Below are 25,644 nucleotides of genomic sequence, written 5' to 3'. Positions count from 1 at the left end.
TTCCTGTGTGTGTTGACCTTAGCCTCAGTGGGTAGAGAGAGAGGCTACGGATTCACAGGGGGCGGGGCATGAATCGGACAAGTAACGCTGTGGTCTGCAACACATAAAGGAGATGACCAAATGAAATAAATTGCAAACTTTGGGATAAGAACTGGATTGCCTTATTTTTCCTTTGTAATGCATAACTTTTTTGTTTTTTTATTCAGAAGAAGAAAAGACCCCCAAGTACTGGAATGATCAAGCAAAGGAAACACTGGAACGGGCTATGGACTTAAAACCCATCACACACACAGCCAAGAATATAATTATGTTTCTGGGGGACGGTAAGCCCACATTTTATCTATATATCTTTTCATTTAGAACATGTGCTAATACATGATGTTACATCATCACACTGCACCAATCTGAGCCAGATGGAGAGGAAAAGAGAAAGTGAATGACTCTGATTTGAGAAATCGCCACCTGGGTGTCACTGAATGTAACTATAATTACTTATATGGTCTACAGAGCCTGTGTAGAGCTAAAACCTACTTCAGTATGGTCAGTGTATGTGTGTGTGTGTGTGTGGGGAGGATACTGGTCTGTATATAATAGATTTTATTCACTTACAGTAATTACAGTATAGCAGTATTATCCAGACACTATGTGGTGTAATGGTAGTTGTTCTATAATAATTGGTATAATTATATTGCTATAATGTTTGGTCTTGGTATACTGGATTCGGTCAGTTATAGTATATATGTATCATACAGTAGCTATATGACTAATATATTAAGTAAAAAACAGAAATATCAGCACCTCAATTAACAAGATGAAAACAAATGTGCAGGTGCATTTATTTTACTTCTATTACTGTATTATGCACAGAAAGCATCTATGTGAAAAAAAAGTGGGTTTTGTCTTGGCGAGGGGGACGTTGTTGTTGTTAGAGAGTGTTGTTCAGAGCCTGGGGGAGGGGGGCAGGGTTGTTAGGGTGCGTCGTCTCTCATATTTGCAGACCAGTCTTACTGTGAACGGTGTTACTTGTCAGAGTAAGTATGCATTACATGGTTAAAAAAAAAAACATCTGGTCCTTAAAAGGTTTTCAAATTAGGCAAATGCAACCTCAGATGAACAACAACACATGGAAAATTACACTGTGTCATTATTATTATTTTTTCTTAACAAAAACGCTGCAGAAGCAGTGTGTTAAATATTAAGTAAACTATAGCTGCTACCACAGGAATAACAAGGGTAAGTAGCATACAGGTTCTGCTAGTCACATGCCCTCGATTAACTGATCACCTTTGTAACCACCATTGTAAAGGCAGAGGTTTTGGCAGTTTGCTGGTCTGGAACATTCAGCCGTGTGCTAACACAATGCTGCCCATCAATTTACCATTCTACAGTGAGAAAGATTCACAGATGAAAAACATTCAAGACAAGCTGACAATTTTCAAAAGACCAGATATAGATGACTGTTAAGGACCGTGCTCCGGATACACACGCCGGCTGCGAGCGTTTTGTCCCTGCTGTCGGCGGGGCTGGGATTCGCATTGCAGGACGCGCCCACATGCGAGTCCAAGCCCGTCACTTACCAGGCTTCTCTGACTCCCCCGCTGCCTCTGTCTCTCAGCTCTGGTGCGTGTCCCTGTCTCCTAGGGCGTGCGCGCGCACCGGAGCTCTGAAATTTAAAGGTCCAGTGTGCCCATAATTAGTGTTTGCACCTGACACCACATTATAAGTCCCTGCACCTCCCACACTTCCCTGCCGGATCTTCAGGGCCCGTAGCCTGAGATTAAGTGACCCATATAGCCTGTTAGCCTTGCCCGTGTATCCAGACCTTCTGCTACTTTATTTGACTCCGCACCTTTGCCGTCTGCCTTGACCTTCTGCTATGTTTGACTACGCTCCTGCCTTACCCTTTGGTACCTCGCCTTGCCCAGCTACCTGTGTGGTCAAGCCATGTCGGGGGTAGCGTGTTGCCTGCCGCAGTAAGCCCATCCTGCCTTGCGGTGGCTCTGGTGAAGACCAGCGGCACCTTAGACTCCGGTCGCCGATACGGTCCGAGTCATCAGCCACACAAGTTAGAGGATCCACATCCAGCTCAGTTACAATGAATATATATCTGTAAAAAAAAAAAAAACTCCCCTGACGTCCTCATATTTGATTCGGTTATGTGGACAGAAACGCGTTGGCATTATGCATGTTACAGGTTTTTCTTTTCCCTATTCTTGCTTAGTTAATACTATTTGGTAAACTTTGGTAAATTACTAGGTCCAGTCCTTACTTCATATTTAGTACATCCAATTAATTCATCATGTTTGAGTTTTTATCTGTGGCAAGTACTCCTTGCTTGTCTTTGTATAAAATTCTGTAGTACCTTTTGGATAAAGGATTACCATGCTTTCTCCGGAGGATTTGATCAATATTTATGAAAGAAGATTTTTATGGCACCTCTATTTTTTATGTTTTCTAACTATATATCTGTACTGTAACGTATGGGCAGGGAAGGGGTGCACACTATTCTCGCCGACTTCCCTATTCCTGCCTACTTATGTACCCGCCCTAAGCGACGCTTCCGTAACGGCGGTGACAGTCCCTCCCAAGACAAATGAAGGACGTAATTGTCAAAATAATAAAATACAATAATACAGACTCAGGTCAAGGTACAGTAGAGAACAGACAGACTATCAAATCAAAACGAACACACTCTCACAACAAGTCAATGTCCACTTTCCGTGTCAAAAGCCAGGAGTTGTCAGAGTACAAAATCACTAATACCAGAGAGAAGTCAAACCAAAAGTCAAAGATGCCGGGTTAACAAGAACAAACAGAGATAAATCGCTAGCTACTTAACCTGTTAAGGAACATGGACGTACGCGTACGTCCTAGCTCTCTTGTACTTAAAGACCAAGGAGTACGCGTACGTCATGGAGAATTTCGGTCCTCGCTGCGCACTGGGCGGGGACCGGACCCGGGTGACTGCTGATATCGATCAGCAGGCACCCCACCCAAATGCCCCACGCAAATCTCCCTTTTCGCCGATCGGCGCAAATCACAAGTGAATTCACAATTGCGATTTGCGCCATACGGGTCTATGGTGACCCGGAATATAAGGGGGATAGCGGTTGTCTAAGACACCTACGATCCCCCTGAAGGGATAGGAGTGAGGTGGCAGGGGTGCCACCCCTCCTATCTCTGCTATTGATCGTCAAAAGCGACGACCAATAGCAGATCGGGGGGCGGGGGGTTTACTTTCATTTTCCCCGTTCTGCCCACCCACAATAGGTGGGGCAGAACGGGGAAACGACAGAGGACCGGCGCCGAAGATCCACTTACCCGTCAGCGATGGCAGCGGGACGCGATCGGCGGTGGCAGCAGGCGGCAGAAGAGGACGGCGATGCGGCTCCCTGGATCATACGGAAGCCGGTGAGTTGCCTAGCAACATCTGGAGGGCTACAGTCTGAGACCACTATACGGTGGTCTCTAACCTGTAGCCCTCCAGATGTTGCAAAACTACAACTCCCAGCATGCCCAGACAGCTGTTTAGGCATGCTAGGAGTTGTAGTTTTGCAACAGCTGGAGTGCCACAGTTTGGAGATCACTTTGTAGTGATCTCTATACAGTAACACTCTAGATCTTGCAAAACTACAACTCCCAGCATGCCCACATAGCTGTTTGTTGTCTGGGCATGCTGGGATTTGTAGTTTTGCAACATCTGGAGGTCCACAGTTTGTAGATCACTGTGCAGTGTTCTCTAAACTGTAGCCCTCCAGATGTTGCAAAACTGCAAACCCCTGCATGCCCAAACAGCAAACAGCTGTCTCGGCATGCTGGGAGTTGTAGTTGCGTACCTCCAGCTATTGCATAACTACATCTCCCAGCATGCCCTTCGGTGATCATTACATGCTAGGAGTTGTAGTTTTGCAACAGCTGGAGGCACACTGGTTGGAAAATACTGAGTTAGGTAACAGAACCTAACTGAAGGTTTTCCAACCAGTGTGCCTCCAGCTGTTGCAAAAGTACAACTCCCAGCATGCACGGTCTGTCAGTACATGCTGGGAGTTGTAGTTTTGAAACAGCTGGAGGTTTGCCCCCCCATGTGAACGTACAGGGTACATTCACACGGGCAGGTTTACAGTAAGTTTCCCGCTTTAAGTTTGGGCTGTGGCAAATTTTTTGCCGCAGCGCAAACTCCTAGCGATAAACTCGCCGTAACACGCCAGTGCAAATGTACCCTAAAAACACTACACTACACTAACATAAAATAAAGGGTAAAACACTACATATACACCCCCTTACACTGTCTGGCCCAATAAAAATGAAAAACGTATTGTACGGCAGTGTTTCCAAAACGGAGCCTACAGCTGTTGCAAAACAACAACTCCCAGTATTTCCGGACAGCCACTGATTGTCCAGGCATGCTGGGAGTTTAGCAACAACTGGAGGCACCCTGTTTGGGAATCACTGGTGTAGAATACCCCTATGTCCACCCCTATGCAATCCCTAATTTAGTCCTCAAATGCACATGGCGCTCTCTCACTTCGGAGCCTTGTCGTATTTCAAGGAAACAGTTTAGGGCCACATATGGGGTATCTCCGTACTTGGGAGAAATTACATTACAAATTTTGTGGGGATTTTTCTCCTTTTACCCCTTATGAAAAGGAAAAGTTGGGGGCTACACCAGCCTGTTAGTGTAAAAAAAAATTTAATTTTTACACTAACATGCTGATGTTGCCCCATATATTTTCACAAGCGGTAGAAGCAAAAAAAAAATAAAAATTATAATTTGTAACGCAATTTCTCCCGAATACGGAAATACCCCATATGTGAGCGTAAAATGCTCTACGGGCGCACAACAAGGCTCAGGAGTGAGAGCGCACTATGTACATTTGAGGCCTAAATTCGTGATTTGCACAGGGGTGGCTGATTTTACAGCGGTTCTGACATAAACGCAAAAAAATAAATACCCACATGTGACCCCATTTTGGAAACTACACTACACTACACTAACATAAAATAAAGGGTAAAACACTACATATACACCCCCTTACACTGTCCGGCCCAATAAAAATGAAAAACGTATTGTATGGCAGTGTTTCCAAAACGGAGCCTATAGCTGTTGCAAAACAACAACTCCCAGTATTTCCGGACAGCCACTGATTGTCCAGGCATGCTGGGAGTTTAGCAACAGCTGGAGGCACCCTGTTTGGGAATCACTGGTGTAGAATACCCCTATGTCCACCCCTATGCAATCCCTAATTTAGTCCTCAAATGCACATGGCGCTCTCTCACTTCGGAGCCTTGTCGTATTTCAAGGAAACAGTTTAGGGCCACATATGGGGTATCTCCGTACTTGGGAGAAATTACATTACAAATTTTGTGGGGATTTTTCTCCTTTTACCCCTTATGAAAAGGAAAAGTTGGGGGCTACACCAGCCTGTTAGTGTAAAAAAAAATTACATTTTTACACTAACATGCTGATGTTGCCCCATATATTTTCACAAGCGGTAAAAGCAAAAAAAAAAAAAAAAAAAAAAATAATTTGTAACGCAATTTCTCCCGAATACGGAAATACCCCATATGTGAGCGTAAAATGCTCTACGGGCGCACAACAAGGCTCAGGAGTGAGAGCGCACTATGTACATTTGAGGCCTAAATTCGTGATTTGCACAGGGGTGGCTGATTTTACAGCGGTTCTGACATAAACGCAAAAAAATAAATACCCACATGTGACCCCATTTTGGAAACTACACCCCTCACGGAACGTAACAAGGGTATAGTGAGCCTGAACACCCCACAGGTGTTTGAAGAATTTTCATTAAAGTTGGATGGGAAAATGAAAAATAAAATTCTCACTAAAATGCTGGTGTTACCCTAAATTTTTCATTTTCACAAGGGAAAATAGGAAAAAAGCCCCCAAAGTTTTTAACCCCATTTCTTCTGAGTAAGAACATACCCCATATGTGGATGTAAAGTGCTCTGCTGGCGCACTACAATGCTCAGAAGAGAAGGAGCGCCATTGGGATTTTGGAGAGAGAATGTGTCTGAAATTGAAGGCCATGTGTGTTTAAAAAGCCCCCATAGTGCCAGAACAATGGACCCCCCACATGTGACCCCATTTTGGAAACTACACCCCTCATTTAATGTAATAAGGGGTGCAGTGAGCATTTACTCCCCATCTTTGCACAGCCCCCTATTCCAAAGATCTGTCAAACGCCAGTGGGGTGTAAATACTCACTGCACCCCTTATTAAATTCTGTGAGGGGTGTAGTTTCCAAAATGGGGTCACATGTGGGGGGGTCCACTGTTCTGGCACTTTGGAAGCTTTGTAAACACACATGGCCCCTGACTCCCATTCCAAACAAATTAACTCTCCGAAAGCTCAATGGCGCTCCTTCTCTTCTGAGCATTGTAGTGCGCCAGCAGAGCACTTAACGTCCACACATTGGGTATGTTCATACTCAGAAGAAATGGGGTTACAAATTTTGGGGGTCATTTACTCCTATTACCCCTTGTAAAAATGTAAAATTTGGGGGAAAAGCAGCATTTTAGTGAAAAAAAAAATCATTTACACATCCAACTTTAACGAAAAGTCGTCAAACACCTGTGGGGTGTTAAGGTTCACTGGACCCCTTGTTACGTTCCTTGAGGGATGAAGTTTCCAAAATAGTATGCCATGTGTTTTTTATTTTGCTGTGCTGGCACCATAGGGGCTTCCTAAATGCGACATGCCCCCCCAAAAACCATTTCAGCAAAATTTGCTTTCCAAAAGCCAAATGTGACTCCTTCTCTTCTGAGCATTGTAGGGCACCCGCAATGCACTTGACGCCCACACATGGGGTATTTCCATACTCAGAAGAGATGGGGTTACAAATTTTGGGGGACATATTCTACTATTACCCCTTGTAAAAATGTAAAATTGGGGGGGAAAAGCAGCATTTTAGTAAAAAAAAATAATGTTCATTTACACATCCAACTTTAACGAAAAGTCGTCAAACACCTGTGGGGTGTTAATGCTCACTGGACCCCATGTTAAGTTCCTTGAGGGGTGTAGTTTTCAAAATAGTATGCCATGTTTTTTTTTTTTTTTTTTGCTGTACTGGCACCATAGGGGCTTCCTAATTGTGACATGCCCCCAAAAACCATTTCAGAAAAACTCACTCTCCAAAATCCCATTGTCGCTCCTTCCCTTCTGAACCCTCTACTGTGCCCGCCGAACACTTTACATACACATAAGAAGTATTTCCTTACTCGAGAGAAATTGGGTTACAAATTTTAGGAAGATTTCTCTCCTTTTACCCCTTGTAAAAATGCAAACTGGGTTTACAAGAACATGCAAGTGTAAAAAATGAAGATTTTGAATTTTCTCCTTCACTTTGCTGCTATTCCTGTAAAACACCTAAAGGGATAACACACTTACTGAATGTCATTTTGAATACTTTGAGGGGTGCAGTTTTTATAATGGGGTAATTTATGGGGTATTTCTAATATGAAGGCCCTTCAAATCCACTTCAAAACTGAACTTGTCCCTGAAAAATTTCGATTTTTAACATTTTGTGAAAAATTGGAAAATTGCTGCTGTACTTTGAAGCCCTCTGATGTCTTCCAAAAGTAAAAACATGTCAACTTTATGATGCAAACCAAAAGTAGACATATATATATGTATATGTGAATAAATATATAAATTATTTGGAATGTCTATTTTCCTTACAAGCAGAGAGCATCAAAGTTAGAAAAATGCAAAATTTTCTATTTTTTCATCAAATTTTGGAATTTTTCACCAAGAAATTATGCAAGTATCGATGAAATTTTGCCACTAACATAAAGTATAGCCAAAAAAGAAGAAAAACTAGAGTGTATATACCGTCTAAAATGTAAATCTTTATTAAATGATAGTTAAAACAATATTACACAAAGGAAGAGATGTATAATAATAATACCTGGACTACCGCCAAGGTACAATAATACTGGAATATTTAGCAATCAAGTGCATACTATGACATTTAAAGAGATGATACTCAACTGACTCCTCTGCATAGGAGACATTAATATATCAATGGCACAACACGGGCTAACCACATAAGGTTAAGCAGAGATCCTAAGGTGCAGCTTGCATACCTAACACAATAGAGGGTCCTGCCAGCCAGTTGTATGTGCAAAAAAATCGGCAATGTAAACTATGTATATCAAAGTGACTAGTGCATAAATATATTAAGGCAAAGTTGCACTACATACTGTTTGGATCCCGTTTTTATATCCGGAAATGATAATCGTCACGTGATCGCGTCATTCTTAGCGCAAACTCGGAGTCCAGCTCCGCTCCACTCTGCCCCACTTCCGCTGCCCGTTCCGAACAGCGCAGGCCCGGGGTGATAACCGAGTATGCGCCATCCAGGCGGCCGGCGGCCGAGGCAGGACCGCTGGAAAGCCGGGCTCCGAGCATGCGTACAAGACACGATCACGGACTTAGACTAAGACAATGAAGGATGAATAGAATAAAGTTAAGGCTCGCAGCAGAACCCCCTATCCAAGAGATATTAATAGTCAGCACCTTATATCTGCAAGGTAAATATAACAATAAATACCATATCAATCTGATCGATGTGCACATATCATGTTAATCAATTATTAAAATAAAAAAACAATATTGATAATAGTGCCTGAATATACCATTAGTAATTGTGAAAATGTGAATAGTGTAATGTTGCTTAAATTATGACCCTAGTGTGTAAGTGTACCAATTATAAATTGAAAAGTGAATAGTGAATAAATAATAAAACCTGTGTAAATGAAAAAAGAGAGAAAATGATCTGTGTATGTCTCTATTAGTGCCTAGTGAGTGTAAGTGCATATACCACAATATGTATAGAAATAAATAGTGAATATATAGGGGGCTGGATGCACGTGGTCAGGTGCCAAGCCGACGAAGGGGAACCTCGTCAGTTGGAGGACACCCCCCCCCCACCACGAACATCCAGACACTAACATAAAGTAGAATATGTCACGAAAAAACAATCTCGGAATCAGAATGAAAGGTAAAAGTATCCCAGAGTTACTAATGCTTAAAGTGACAATGGTCAGATGTGCAAAAAACGCTCTGGTCCTTAAGGTCAAAATGGGCCTGGTCCTTAAGGGGTTAAAGGGGTACTCTGGTGGAAAACTTTTTTTTTTTTAAATGAACTGTTGCCAGAAAGTTGAACGTATTTGTAAATTACTTCTATTAAAAAAATCTTAATCCATTTGGTACTTTTTAGCAGCTGTATGCTACAGAGGAAAGTCTTTACTTTTCGAATTTTTGTGTTGTCCACAGTGCTCTCTGCCGACACCTCTGTCCATGTCAGGAACTGTCCAGAGCAGCATAGGTTTGCTATGGGGATTTTCTCCTGCTCATGACAATTCCTGATACGGGTATCAGGTGTCAGCAGAGAGCACTGTGGACAACACAAAAATTTTTTTAAGATTTTCCTCTGTAGCAAACAGCTGCTAAAAAGTACTGAAAGGATTAAGATTTTTTTAATAGAAGTAATTTACAAATCTGTTTAACTTTCTGGCAAAAGTTCAATTTAAAAAAAGTTTTCCACTGGAGTACCCCTTTAAGTTTACTCTTTCACAGGCATTGAATGAGAGAAAACTGCCAGGTTAAATAGGCAACCCCGCGGGTGCTCTCATCAAAAGGTCAGTTGGCCAGTCAGACAACTAAGCATAACCCAGCAACAAAAACAAACAAAGAGCCTGTCAGAACCTTTTAACCCTCTAGGTTCTGACAGTACCCCCCCCCCCCCCACCCACCCTTTTAAGAGGGGCCACTGGACCCTTGAATTTGGGTTTAGGTTTGTCTGGATGAGAATTGGAGAACCTTTTTACCAAAGTGGAAGCATGAATAGAAGAGGCTGGAACCCACGATTTCTCTTCCGGACCGTAACATTTCCAGTGAACCAAATACTGGACATCATTTTGTACCCTTGACTGTCCAGTATTTTGGAGACCTAATACTCCAGTTCTCCGTCGACCTCAACTGGAGGAGGTGGCACCGGGACTGGAGACTGAGTAGGAACATAACGTTTTAATATAGAGCAGTGGAACACATTATAAACCATAAATGAAGAAGGTAATTTTAATCTGTAACAGACAAGGTTAATAACTTCAATTACCTCATAAGGTCCAATGAACCTAGAAGCCAACCTTTTAGATGGAACCTTGAGACGAATTTTTTTTGTAGATAACCACACTTTATCACCAACTTAAAATTTTATGCCACAAGTACGTCTCTTATTGGCAGCTCTTTTTTATAGTTCTTGGGCATTTCTCAGGTTCTCAGGAACCCCATGGTACCTAGTAACAACATGTTTTAACCCCTTAAGGACCCGGGGATTTTCCGTTTTTGCATTTTCGTTTTGTAATGACATCAGTCATTTTACCCAAAAATCAGCGATACAGAAAAAAAATCATTGTAAGACAAAATTTTTTTTAAAAACCTGCCATTTTGTAACTTTTGGGGGCTTCCGTTTCTACACAGTACATTTTTCGGTAAAAATGATACCTGCTCTTTATTCAGTAGGTCCATACAATTAAAATTATACCCTACTTATATAGGTTTGATTTTGTCGTAGTTCTGGAAAAAATCATAACTGCATGCAGGATAATTTAAATGTTTAAAATTGTCATCTTCTGTCCCCGATAACTTTTTTATTTTTTCGCGCATGGGGTGGCATGAGGGCTAATTTTTTGCGCCGTTATCAGAAGTTTTTAGAGGTACCATTTTTCATATTCATAGGTTTTTTTTTATTCATTTTTTCATGACATAAAAATTTACCAAAAATACACTATTTTGGACTTTGGAATCTTTTTGCGCGTACGCCATTAACCGTGCGGTTTAATTAACAATATATTTTTATAATTTGGACATTTCCGCACGTGGCGATACCACATATGTTTATTTTAATTTTAATTTACACAGTTTTTTTTTAAATGGGAAAAGGGGGGTGATTCAAACTTTTATTAGGGAAGGGGTTAAATGATCTTTATTCACTTTTTTTTTGCAAAGGGGGCTACAACACTGCACACATTGATCTTTTCAATTGATCAGTGGTTTCTTATAGAAAACCATTGATCGATGATTCTGCCGAGATCCAGGCATGAGCAGTCATTCGGCAATCGGACACCAGGAGGCAAGGTAAGGGAACCTCCTGCTGTGTCACAGCTGTTCGGGATGCCGTGATTTTGCCGCGGACATCCCAAACAGCCCCCTGAGCTAACCGGCAATGATTTACTTTCACTTTAGTAAAGGGTTTACCACCCATAGAACAGTCTTTCCCTCAGATGGAGGCAGAACAGTCATAAAATCCATAGAAATATGAGTCCAGGGCCTTTTAGGAATGGACAATGGACACAACTCTCCTGCAGGATGTGTCCGAGGAGTTTTTGCTCGAGCACAAATTTCACAAGGAACAAACAACAAAAGCCTCCACATCCCTGTTGAGAGTTGGCCGCCACAACTTCCTTTTGAAGCAATTTCCTTGTACACCAAATGCCAGCATGACCTGCTAACAAGGAACAATGTGACTCCTCAATAATACAGAGGTGAAATTGACTAGGTACAAAGATCTTGCCTCTAGGAGTCTCTGGAGGGACCAAGCCTTGGTTACTCAATATCTCAGATATTAAATCAGTAGACACTCCAGAAATAACCACACCTTCTGGAAGAATAGTCTCTGGATTAGAATTTATAGGCTGAGAAGTACTGAAACTCCAAGATAAGGCATCAGCCTTTCAGTACCCGGTCGGTAAGTAATAACAAAATCAAATCGAGTAAAGACCAAAGCCCACTGGGCTTGATGAGGATTGAGACGTTTGACAGATTCAAGGAAGGTTACATTTTTATGGTCAGTGATTACTGTAACCTAATGAACTGCCCCCTCAAGAAAATGTCTCCATTCCTCAAAAGCCAACTTGATTGCCAAAAGTTCTCGATTTCGTCATAATTTTGTTCAGCTGTGGAAAATTTACGAGACAAAAAGGTACAAGGATGTAACTTCAACGTCAAAGAAGCAGTCCCCTGTGACAAAACTGCTTCAGCACCAACTTCAGAAGCATTAACAATAAAAGGTTTGGTCTGATCTGGTTGAACTAAAAGCAGAGCGGAGGTGAAGCATCCCTTAAGATGTTCAAAAGCTGCCTCTGCCTCCAGAGATCAGTTAACCAGTTCTGCCCCTTTACGAGTCAAATCTGTCAATGGTTTTGCTACAATAGAAACATTTAAAAGAAAATTTCTGTAGTAGATCGCAAAGCCCAAAAAACGTTGTAGTACCTTTAAATAAGTAGGACACACCCAGTCAAAAACAGCCTTAACCTTCTCAGGATCCAATTTAAAATGTCCTGGAGTTATGATGTACCCCAAAAATTGTACCTCTTTCACACCAAAGACACACTTCTCCTGTTTAACAAACAATTGATATTGACGCAGTACCTGAAGAACATAACGTACATGGTCAACATAAGATGACCAATCACGAGAGAAAATCAAAATATCTTCTAGATAAACTACTAGGAATTTACCCAAAAATTCACAAAAAATATCGTTGACCAATTCTGAAAAACTGCTGGTGCATTACTGAGACCAAAAGGCATTAACAGATACTCAAAATGACCCTCAGGGGTATTAAAAGCAGTTTTTCATTCATCACCCTCTTTTATTCTGATCAAGTTATAAGCCCCTCGAAGGCCCAGTTTAGAGAACCAACTTGCCCCCTGTATTTGATTAAACAAATCTGGAATTCGAGGCAATGGATATTGAGTTTTGACTGTAATCTTGTTCAGACCCTGATAATCAATACAAGGCCTTAGCCCTCCGTCCTTCTTTGCCACAAAGAAGAACCCTGCTCCCTTAGGAGAAACAAATCAAAGAATATGACCCTTTTGCAAACTTGACTGAATATAATCCTTCATAGCGTCTCTTTCAGGACCAGACAAATTATAAATTCGCCCCTTCGGATACTTGGCATCAGGTACAAGTTCAATAGCACAGTCATATTCTCGGAGTGGGGGCAAAGCAGAGGAGGCCTCCTCAAAAAAAAAAAAATCAGAAATAAATTCGAGTAGGTTACTTTAGGCCACACTGAGAGTTGCAACGCATGTAAGAATGCATTTATTTATACATTCGGACCCCCACTTGATGAGTTCCCCAGAGGACCAATCAAAGACAGGATTATGTTTTCTTAACCAAGGTAATCCCAAAATCACATTTACCGACAAATTTTCCAGAACAAAAAATTTGATTTTTTCAAAATGCAGAGAACCCACCAGTCATCCCACCTCTGGAGTGGAAGAATAGGCACAACCCCCAGACAAAGATGTGTAATCCACTCCAGCAATGGGGATGGGACTTTCCAACAATTTCAAGGGTAAATTCAAAGACTTACAAAAAATTCAGATCAACTAAATTAGCAGCAGAACCGGAATCAACAAACGCTTGACCAAATACTTTTTTTCCAAGAATTTTTTTTTGAGCTGGCAACAAAAGTTTAGAAGACAGTGCGCCCAAATGACCTCCCTGATTGTCAATTAGGCGCTGGCATTTTTCCAGCTGCTTGCTTTTGGGGCAATTCTGGATCTGATGTCTCTTTTCTCCACAAAAGAAACATGAGTTGTTTTTCCTCCAAATGGATCTTCTCTCATGGAGAAAGGAGAGTGAGAGACAGAAGAAATGGACCATTCACGACTTCTCTCTCTCTCAAATGTCTGTCAAGTCGTACTGCTAAAGTCATTGCCTGTTCAAATGAATCAGGTGATGGATAGCTCACCAGGACATCTTTAAAGGGGTACTACCGTGCTGACAACTTATCTCCTATCTTATCTCCTGATTGCGCGGGGTCCCACCGCTGGGGACCCCCTTGATCTCGCACGCAGCACCCCGCTCTCATCAGGCCCCGGAGCAAACATCGCTCCGGGTCTGATGACTGTCGATCATGGGGCCGGAGTATAGTGATGTCACGGCTCCCCCCCCCATGTGACGTCATGCTCCGCCCCCTCAATGTAAGTCTATAGCAGGGGTCGAGGCAGCTGTCTCGCCCCTGCAATAGACTTGCATTGAGGGGGCGGAGTGTGACGTCACACGGGGGCGGAGCTGTGACGTCACAATCACCGGGCCCCGTCATCAGACCCTGAGTGGATGTTCGCTCCGGGGCCTGATGAGAGCGGGGTGCTGCGTGCGATCAGGCAACTTATCCCCTATTCTTTAGATAGGGGATAAATTGTCAGCACGGTAGTACCCCTTTAATAGTGTCAGATAATCCTAATCTGAACTGACATCTAAAGGCCCGATCATTCAAACCAGATGCAGTACACCATTTCCAAAAATCAGCACAGTACGCCGTTCTTCGCCCCTGCTTTAGATTAACCAGCTGAGGCTCTGCAAAGGCTGCATGGTCAGGTTCATCATAAAGAAGACCCAAAGCAGAAAATAAAGCACCCACAGAACTTAATTCAGGAGCTGAGGGAGGTAAAGAGTATGGGGGAGATTTATCAAAGGATTTAGCCTGGTTTTTCCTGTCTAAATTTGTCGCACAGAAAGTCGCAGTTTAAATATGTGCGACTTTTCTGCAACTTTTGCTTTAGAGGAACATGATGTATTCTAGTCTATTATAGAAAGACAGAAAAATGCATTGGTGCTGAATTTATCAAAAGTGACTTTTCAGTGACAAGTCGCATCGGCTGAAAGTACACCAAAATGTCAGACCATGCTGGAGCAGGTTTAAATACAGTCTAAAGCATAGATAAATTAGGCGCACAATAGACCAACCTAACCCTCTGTAGTTTGGGCTATATTGATGCAGGACATAAACAACTTTGATAAATCTCCCCCTATGCCCCCTCCTGGGGATCTCCTTGCAGCAATGACATTACAAATCCTACTCTCTGAACCTCTGTGCTAGTAGACTGTGGTCTTAAGTGAAAATACAGCTTACAACTCTCCCTGAACAGAACAAATTTATTTCGGTCACCAGAAAAGCAGTCAGGAAGTACTTTTTGGTTCACTCGAAACAACTGGAGGATTGATCACTGGCTGAGCATTAGCTGTTTTCTGAGCCCAAAACCTTTCAGCAAGGGACTGAACTAAATGTGTTAATCCCTGCATTTGCTCTACTACAGCCGCCATTGCTTCCATCTTAGCAAATGCAGATATGGGGCCTGTGAAAATGTCATGTATGGGCAGGGAAGGAGTGCACACTATTCTCGTTCAATCCCCTATCCCTGCCTACTTATGTACCCGCCCTAATCAACGAGTCCATAACCACGGTGACAGTCCCTCCCTAGACAAGTGAGGGACGAAATTGTCAAAATAATAAAATACAATAATACAGACTCAGGTCAAGGAACAGTAGGGAACAGACAGACTAACAAAGCAAAACTAACACACTCACACAACAAGTCAATTTAGACTTTCTGTGTTAAAAGCCAGGAGTTGTCAGAGTACAAAATTGCACAGGTGTATAGAATCTTGTACCTGCAGCATACCAAGAGAGTGTGCAGATGTCGCAGAGGGGAGCACACTAGTGGAATGGCTGGGAGCAGTGGTTTCACAGTCTTGTTATTGTCCTTGTCATACTCACACAAGGGCTTCTATAAAGCAGTTTCACACTCTGTGAGCTGGCACATTGAAGGTGGTGTTGGTGGGGGGACTGCACAGTAGTTGCACATGGGTAAATGTCCCCTTATATTGTCTAGCCTGATAATGATTGGGGTGCCCTTGATAGTGAGGAGCAGGTGCTAGGCAGTAGCATAACAGTGGTGTGAAGGCCCAGAAGGATTAGCCATGAGGTGGCAGTGTTAGTATCAGGGTAATTAATAGCCCTGTAGTCCCAGATAGTTTCTTACTGAAGCAGGGTATTAACACTTTAATAGCAAAAAAGAATGGTAAGCTCAGAGGCAAGACGGTCTGGTCTACATGTCCTACCTATATCTATTTTTTCATTTCTATCAGTTCTAAAGTTCCAAAACTTTTGTGCAGAGTTTTCTTGACACGGATGCCCTGCTGCACTAGGCCCAGCCTTAAGCCCTGAAATATCTTCGTATACTTGTATAGGGCCCTTGTACAATTTATCACCAAACACTACGAGGGATATTTACCAAGAGCTCGATTTTTATATGCTGGTCCTAAGTAAAACTAACATGTTTGTTGTGTTAGATTTTCTGAGAGATGCTTGCCATGGTGTTCCAGGTGCAGAAATCTAAGCCAGATCAGAGCTGGCCAAGATTTCTGGCAATTTATGCCAGAGAGCAGGCCTAAATTGTATTATATGTGCTCTGTGTGAAGGCAACGTCCCCTCTGTACAAAATCATGTCCCCGGCTCAACCCCAGGCTTGAGTGGTGCATACCGCTAACATTTTTGTGCAAATCGGAGTCTGCGCCTGCCATGTACATTCAATAATCCCTAATTTGTGTTTTCTTCTCATTCCCTGCCTGCGGACTTGGAATAGCATAAACTCCAGAACATACAGTATGTATATATATATATATATATATATATATATATATATACATATACATATATATATATATATATTTTTTTGTTATTTTAATTTAATTTATTTTATTTTGCCCTTGCACTGACAACCATTTCTTGTTCCAGGGATGGGAGTACCTACAATAGCTGCAGCTCGGATATACCAAGGACAGCTTAAAAAACAATCTGGAGAAGAAAATATATTAGAGATGGAAACATTTCCCTATGTTGCGCTTTCTAAGGTAATATACACTAAAACTTCTACTAAATAATAATTTTTATGCATTTAATTGAAAACTAAGGGGTATTTACAAATCTACTTTTATCAGATTTTGTCATCTAGTTTACATATTTTCCCTATTGTTTAAGCACTGTGAGCATTTCCTCTGTTAACATACCTGCAAGCTTTATCCTCTATGGAAATGTCAAGATAATAGGAAGCAACTCAAAAGACTATTGTATGTTACTATTGTATGTTAATATAAAAGGATATGTTATATATTAGAAAAAATGTGTAAAGACTGATAAATCCTCCAAAACCTTTAATTTGATACCCATGTTGCAACCTACAGCATTGTTACATACTGTATCTTCAATAGTCATATGTACAAACATTGAACCCCACTACCAAATAGCCATAGTTCACTGTTCATGACACCATGTTAATATGGCATGTTTTTATTGGCTCTACCTTGTAGTCTCTTCTCTAAAATGGCCCATTGGTATAGTTTGTGTCCAGCCTATAAAGACCCAGTAGAGATAAGTAAAAGTTATATGAATGGTTAAATGAACAGCAAATAAAGTGTATTCAGAATGCCCTTAGCAAAGAATCTGCCATGTAAAACTGATTTTAGTTACCTCCATTTCTGTACCCACAGGAAGTATTACTATTCCAAAACATTAAAGAGGACCTTTGGCCAACCCCCCAAAATGAGATATATACCGTCATTAAAGGGGTACCCCCACAGCGCAAAAAACGAATTCATAACATATAGTTCCATGCTGGCCAGTGGAGTAACCCTTTAAGCAGCTTAGAATGCCATTATCACACACATTTCTGCAGTTTCTTAATATGCCCAGATATGAGGGTTTATAGTTTGTCTGGCAATCATGGTAGGGACTTGGGTGGTTTATACAGTCAGGGGAGCTGTGTGTATGCTTAACACCTTCCTGACCCATGGCACACATGTATGTCATGACCAGGAAGGTTTTCCCGACCTATGATGTACATGTACGTCATGCAGATACTGTCCGCTACTCGCAGCATCCCGCTGCGCCCGGTAAGATCGCGGCTATCACTGATAGCCAGTCATCTTGCCTCGAGACCTAGGGGGGTTTTGTCCCCCCCCCTCACCGCGATCGCTACTATCAAACCAGTCAAATCTGACTAGCCAATGGCAGCATTTCGCAATGAAAATCCTGAGCACGGGGATCAGGACACACACACTGCTCTGCTAAGTGTCCCCAGAGTCCTGTCCCCCTTCCTTGATGTCCTATCCCCCTTCCCTGATGTCCCATACTGGTCCTGAACTCCCGCAGCTGTGCCCTCCTGCATGCTTCACTTCCAGGTGAAGCGAGTGCGGTCTTTTTTTTGCAAATGAGCTGTTTAGTTGTACAGTCGCTCCCCCTAGTGTCCTATACCTGCTACTGCATCTTGTGCTTGGCAGGGGAGACACTAGGGGGAGCTGTTGTACAGAAGTAAAAAAAAAAAATTCTAAATAAATAAATAAATAAATATATCTATATATCTATATCTATATCTATATCTATATCTATATCTATCTATCTATCTATCTATCTATATATATATATATATATATATATATACACACACATGTATACATACATATATATATATATATATATATATATATACACATATATATAGTTATATATATGGCCGTATTAGTCCAGTGATGCAGATGCAAATCAAAAAATGTTGCAGTAGCTTGCAATGATTTTTTTTTCAATTTTTTTTTTACTGGACTAACAGAATTGTGTAGAGACAAGCTTTCGGGATTCCTCCCTTTATGAAGCAAATCTAAGCTCACAAGCAGAATACACAGGTTACATCTCACAAATATTGTCTTAACCCCTGCATATTTGTGAGACTGTAACCTGTGTCTCCTGCTTGTGAGCTTAGATTTGCTTTCGACGTGATAGCAAATTTTTTTGATTTGCATCTATGTATATGTACATATATACATACACATACTGTATATATATATATATATATATATATATATATATATTAGTATATACAAAAAAAGAAGGTTGCAGCAGCACTCTTGGTCAATAAATGGAGGCTCTTAGCGCACTTTTTGATCAAAACATGTCCCCCATCCAACACGCGGAGGTGGCCTCATTTCAGATGGGACCCTAACACTAATTTTTTGACCAAGAGTGCTGCTGCAACCTTCCGGGCATGCTGGGACTTGTAGTTTTGGAACATATGGAGGTCCGCAGGTTGCAGACCACTGTTAAATCGGACATTGACAAGGGGTGATGATGAAGGGGGTGGTGTGGGATGATGACAGGCGGTGATGATGAAGGGGGGGTGTGGGATGGTGACAGGGTAATGATGACAGGCGATGATGATGAAGGGGGGGTGTGGGATGATGACAGGGGGATGATGACAGGCGGTGATGATGAAGGGGGGTGTGGGATGATGAAAGGGGGATGATGACAGGCGGTGATAATGAAGGGGGGGGTGTGGGATGATGACAGGGGGATGTTGACAGGCGGTGATGATGAAGGGGGGACGTGGGATGATGACAGGGGGATGATGATAGGTGGTGATGATGAAGGGGGGGTGTGGGATGATGAAAGGAGGATGATGACAGGTGGGATGATGAAAGGAGGATGATGACAGGTGGTGATGATGAAGGGGGGGTGTGGGATGATGACACGGGGATGATGACAGGCGGTGATGATGAAGGGGGGTGTGGGATGATGAAAGGGGGATGATGACAGGCGGTGATAATGAAGGGGATGATGACAGGGGGATGATGATAGGTGGTGATGATGAAGGGGGGGTGTGGGATGATGAAAGGAGGATGATGACAGGTGGTGATGATGAAGGGGGGGTGTGGGATGATGACACGGGGATGATGACAGGCGGTGATGATGAAGGGGGGTGTGGGATGATGAAAGGGGGATGATGACAGGCGGTGATGATGAAGGGGGGGGGTGTGGGATGATGACAGGGGGATGTTGACAGGCGGTGATGATGAAGGGGGGACGTGGGATGATGACAGGGGGATGATGATAGGTGGTGATGATGAAGGGGGGATGATGAAGGGGGGATGATGACAAGTGGTGATGATGAAGGGGGTGTGTGGGATGATGACAGAGGGATGATGATAGGCAGTGATGATGAAGGGGGGATGATGAAGGATGGGGGGGTGATGACAGTCGGTGATGATGACAGGGCGATGATGATGAGGGTGTTAATGATGGGGGGTCTGGATGATGACAGGGGGATGATGTATTTCCCACCCTAGGCTTATAGTCGAGTCAATAACTTTTCCTGGGTTTTTGGGGTGAAATTAGGGGCCTCGGCTTATATTCGGGTCTGCTTATACTTGAGTATATACGGTAACTTTCTGGCACCAGTTGATTTGAAAAAAAAAATCTTGGACACAATTCCCTTTATTGTTTGTGTAGCAGAAATACTGTAAGCAAGTCTCTGATAACACATCAAGCACTTTAAGTGTTGCTTTGGGTTACACGCAGTCCAGTTAAGGTACACTCTTCTCAGAAGGGCCTTCACAGCTTGGCTCATTGTGGTGAAAATGTAGAAGACTTTAACTGTGTACGATTCACAGGGCATATGGCCAAAGGTTGGTGACTTGTAAGCCAGGTGTCATGGTCACAGACTCCAGTGGTAGCAGAAGAATTGAAAAATGTATGTAGGACAGATAACCTCTTAGTGAGGATTAGAGACAGGATTAGGATGAAAGGTCTTCATGTGACCCAATCCTCATACCCCTTTACAAGTTTCCACCAGTGGGGGGAGGACATAGAAAGTTACCTCTTGCACAATATGCTCTTTTTGCAATACATCAGACAAGTTTAGATTCACATTGCAAACTGCTGACACTGTTAGATAGCTATGCCTTTCATATATCTGTTTGTGCATCCATGTAATGTAGAAAAATGCTTTTATTGTCTGGTGCAAAGTGTCAAAGAGGTGTTCCCAAACCTCTGAAGTGTTGAGGGCTAGAACGCCTCCACACTTCCCCTCCCATCCCTGATTGTCAGTCAGCTGGAAGCCAAGTCTCATTCTCATGCTGTGCATGCAAATTGTGCGCAGGTGTAAGATTTGGAACCAGGGCTCGGCTTCCAGCTGGCAGTCAATCATGCAATGACAGGAATGGGAGGGGAAGGAAGGAGACAATCCAGTCCTCAGCACTTCAGGGGCTCACTGACTTTACACTTAAGATAAAAGGCATTTTTCATTATGACAGAACAAACCAATATATAATAGTGATAAGTTAAAGGGGTACTCCTGTGGAAAACTTTTTTTTTTTTTTAAATCAACTGGTGCCAGAAAGTTAAACAGATTTGTAAATTACTTCTATTAAAAAATCTTAATCTTTCCAGTACTTTGTAGGGTCTGTATACTACAGAGGAAATGGTTTTCTTTTTGGAACACAGAGCTCTCTGCTGACATCATGACCACAGTGCTCTCTGCTGACATCTCTGTCCATTTTAGGAATTGTCCCAAGCCGCATATGTTTGCTATGGGGATTTTCTCCTACTCTGGACAGTTATTAAAATGGACAGAGATGTCAGCAGAGAGCTCTGTGTTCCAAAAAGAAAACCATTTCCTCTGTAGTATTCAGCAGCTCATAAGTACTGGAAGGATTAAGATTTTTTAATAGAAGTAATTTACAAATCTGTTTAACTTTCTGGCACCAGTTGATTTAAAAAAAAAAAGTTTTCCACGGGAGTACTACTTTAAGTTAGGTCGGAACACCCCTTAAACTCTTTTGTCTGTATGCTTTTTATGGTGGACATTGTCCTAGTTTATTATTTTACAAAGATTATTATTAAACAAATATTATTATGCATTGGAATAATGTGTCAATATTGAGTCTAGATAGTAATATATATATATATATATATATATATATATATATATATATAGATATATATATATACACAGTATATGTATGTATATATATATATATATATATATATATATATATATATATATACATACATATTGCATAGAGAACAAGACTATCCATAAAAAGCAGGATTATAGTATGTGGTGAACATATCATAAACATATCTATCATATTTTTCTTAACTAGGCAACACAAAGTTAAAATGTCTTCAGAAGTTAATTCTCTGTTACTCCTGGTTGTAGGTTGAGTAATGCATAGCCAGGCTATGGAAAGCAATAACAAATGACTTGAAGTATCTGGTCCACCTTAAGGGTACGTTCACACTGGCGGATTCCCTGCGGAATTTCCGTAGCGGATTTTGCCACCATTGACTTCAATTAGTCAGCAGAAAATCCGCAATAGTGGCAGATTTGCAGATTTTCCTTTTGACCCTTTGAAGTCAATGGTAGCAAAATCTGCTGCAGATTTTTTGCAGCAAATACGCTGCAGAAATTCCGAAGGTATTCCGCCCATGTGAATGTACTCTGTGGCTAAGTTTCCACTTGTTTTTTTTTCTGGCAGTTTTTGGAATACTCCCACTGCAGTTTTTGAGCCAAAGTCAGAAGTGGATCCATAAGGGAGGAGAAGTGTAAGTCCTTCCTTTATATGTCCTATTCCTTTTGAGTACACTTCTGGCTTTGGCTCTAAAGCTGCAGTGGCAGTATTCCAAAAACTGCCAAAAAAAAAACAAGTGGAAACTTAGCCTGAGACTTGGTGGAAAGGCAATTTAGAATAAAAAGTATTACTGTAACAATTCTTTTAGACCAAAAATAGGAGTTGCTACCGTGTATTCTTTATTTTTATGCATTCTTATCTTGTGTATAAAAAAATTCCTACTACAGGTATACAACGTAGATGCACAGGTCCCTGACAGTGCGGGTACAGGCACAGCCTACTTGTGTGGGGTAAAAGGCAACTCTGGGACCCTAGGTGTGAGTGCAGCTGCAAAGTATGGTGTCTGTGAGACTGCAAATGGGAATGAGGTGAAATCCATACTTTATCGAGCAAAAAAAGCAGGTACAAGCAGTGTTTTTATATTATCCACCTAGTCGAACAAAGCAGAAGTTTTTAAGACATCATATAATTAAAGGGGTACTCCTGTGGAAAACTTTTTTTTTTTTTATCAACTGGGGGCAGAAAGTTAAACAGATTTGTAAATTACTTCTATTAAAAAATCTTAATCCTTCCAATACTTTTTAGGGGCTATATACTACAGAGGAAATGCTTTTCTTTTTAGATTTCTCTGATGTCATGACCAAAGTACTCTCTGCTGACCTCTACTGTCCATTTTAGGAACTGTCCAGAGCAGCATATGTTTGCTATGGGGATTTTCTCCTGCTCTGGACAGTTCCTAAAATGGACAGCAGAGGTCAGCAGAGAGAGTTTTCCATGGGAGTACCCCTTTAAGTTCAGTCTAAAAGTTACACATGAAGAATAGTTTTGGTTACTAATATTTGTAATTTTTTATTTGCCAAATTTAAGACTTTAAATTCTAGGTTGTGTCTTCTGCTTCCTGCAACAGGTAGGCACAAAACATGTAGAAATGTTTTATACTTAGTTGGATGTGAGCTATTAAAGGGGTGCTCCGCTGCTCAGCCTTCGGAACAAAATGTTTCGAACACTTAGAGCCGATGCTGGAGCTCGGCTGCCCCTCCCCTCCCATAAACTTGCATTGAGGGGGCGGGGTGTCATGTCACAAGGGGGTGGGGCTGTGACTACGCGAGTCCCCTTGGCCGGCTCTAAGTGTTCGGAACATATTGTTCCGATTGCTGAGCAGCGGAGTATACCTTTAAAGGGGTATTCCAGGCCTAAACTTTTTTTATATATCAACTGGCTCCGGAAAGTTAAACAGATTTGTAAATTACTTATATTTAAAAATCTTAATCCTTCCATTAGTTATTAGCTTCTGAATTTGAGTTGCTGTTTTCTGTCTAACTGCTCTCTGATGACTCACGTCCCGGGAGCTGTGCAGTTCCTATGGGGATATTCTCCCATCATGCACAGCTCCCGGGACGTGACATCATCATTGAGCAGTTAGACAGAAAACTTCAGAAGCTAATAACTATTGGAAGGATTAAGATTTTTTAATAGAAGTAATTTACAAAGCGGTTTAACTTTCCGGAGCCAGTTGAGATATATATATATACATATATATATATATATATATATATATATATATATATATATATAAATAAAGGTTTTGCCTGGAATACCCCTTTAAGTGGGCCCAGGAAACAAATAAGCTAGCTTGGGCTTTTGTAGATGGATAGTGAAGCTATAATTTCCTATTAGTTTAGCCTTTTGCATGTTTTAAAAAGTTCCACCACTAAATTGTGTATGTTTCCTTTACTGCAGGCAAATCTGTAGGCATCGTAACAACAACCCGCGTCCAACATGCCTCTCCGGCGGCTGCCTATGCACATAGTGCCAACCGGGACTGGTACTCTGACAATGAGATGTCGCAAGCTATGATTGAGAAAGGCTGCAAGGACATCTCCTACCAGCTGGTTCACAATACTGATATTAATGTAATTACAGAGACAATGGATGGGAATTATCTACATGATGAGGGAGATTTACCAAAATCTGTGCAGAGGAAAAGCTGCCCAGTTGCTCCTAGCAACCAATCAGATCGCTTCTTTCATTTTTACCAAGGCCTCTGCAAAATGAAAGAAGCAAGCGGTTGCTATGGGCAACTGGGCAAGTTTTGTTCTGCACAGGGTTTGATAAATCTCCCTCATAGTGACAAATACACTTATTAATAGAAGCTACTATATTGTGCCTCATTTCTTATTTCTGTATAATTCCACACATATATATCTGTCTCCGTTTCTCTTTTGAAATCATATAGTACAGGATAGAAGTAAAATAGAAAAGGAAAGAATTTAATATTTTTTCACAATACTTTTTATTTTATTTTATGCAAATTGTATAAATGGCATTTTATTTTCAACTGATATGATGTTTTGGAACACTATGAAGAAAATTTACTAAGTTCTGCACCTGGCGCAGATTGGACAAAAGTTGCAAAGTTTTGCGCAAAAACTCTTGGTTTGTTTACAAATATTGCGACTTTTGGCTGTTTTGCACCATGCACACCAAGTGGCCTTGTCGTACAGGAAGCATGGCTGCAAGCAAATGTACTACAATTTACACCTGCTGGAATTCGTAAATTTTAGAAATTTTTTAGAAAAAGACTGACATATTAAATGCAATATCCCCCTATATTTTGCTTAATAACATGTTCCCTGCAGGTAATACTTGGAGGCGGAAGAGCCTATATGGTTCCTAGTGGGACACCAGATCCAGAATACCCAAGCAGTTCATCAAGCAGAGGCCTTCGAAAAGATAATCTTAATCTAACAAAAATGTGGCTGGATGAAAGAAAGGTAACGAGTAATTTTTATTTTTATTTTTTTTGTTTGCAATTTTATCCCCTTCCTGAAAAATACCCTGAATTCAGCTGAGTAGATGACAGCTACACATTGGCCCTGATTTACTAATGAAAACCCAACTGCTTTACTTGGGTTGTGCACCAATGTGTCTGTGCCAGATATTTTTGCACATTGCGCCAAAATAAACCTACAAGCTCTACATACCCCCAAAAAACAAACAAATAGGGGGAGGGGAGGGGGGGTTGGGGGTCGGTCGATGTCGGAAGGAAAGGGGGCATAGTGTGCCGGAAAAGGGATGTGGTTTTACAACCCTACCTATTAAAGCTGGTCAGAAAATGTTCCCAACTTGTAAATCTGTGAATCCCCATAGTAAATAGAGAGGAATCCTATAAGTCTAAAATTACATTTCACACTAGTAAAAAAAACTCTTAATAAATAAAGGCCATTATAACTAACACTCATTGGTAGCTGCTGGCATAGGACTCCAGTCCTATCCCAGTAGTTAAAGGGGTATTCCAGGCAAAACCTTTTTTTTTTTTTATATATATATATATATATCAACTGGCTCTGGAAAGTTAAACAGATTTG

General features: G+C 41.5%; 1 protein-coding gene across 1 annotated transcript in view; it reads left to right on the top strand.

The window, feature by feature from the left end:
* Window positions 1–25,644, top strand: part of LOC130360677 (intestinal-type alkaline phosphatase 1-like) — a 94,601-nt gene that overhangs the window by 41,874 nt on the left and 27,083 nt on the right. The window contains exons 2-6 of the mRNA XM_056563229.1: window positions 207–323; window positions 16,614–16,729; window positions 22,504–22,678; window positions 24,017–24,189; window positions 24,916–25,050. Coding sequence (XP_056419204.1) covers window positions 266–323; window positions 16,614–16,729; window positions 22,504–22,678; window positions 24,017–24,189; window positions 24,916–25,050 — 657 coding nt within the window. The 5' untranslated portion in view covers window positions 207–265. The remainder of the gene's footprint in view (window positions 1–206; window positions 324–16,613; window positions 16,730–22,503; window positions 22,679–24,016; window positions 24,190–24,915; window positions 25,051–25,644) is intronic.

Source organism: Hyla sarda, chromosome 3 (genome assembly GCF_029499605.1).
Source record: "Hyla sarda isolate aHylSar1 chromosome 3, aHylSar1.hap1, whole genome shotgun sequence".
NCBI lineage: Eukaryota > Metazoa > Chordata > Amphibia > Anura > Hylidae > Hyla > Hyla sarda.
Note: the sequence above shows the minus strand (reverse complement) of the source record. Positions and strands in the feature narration are given on the sequence as shown.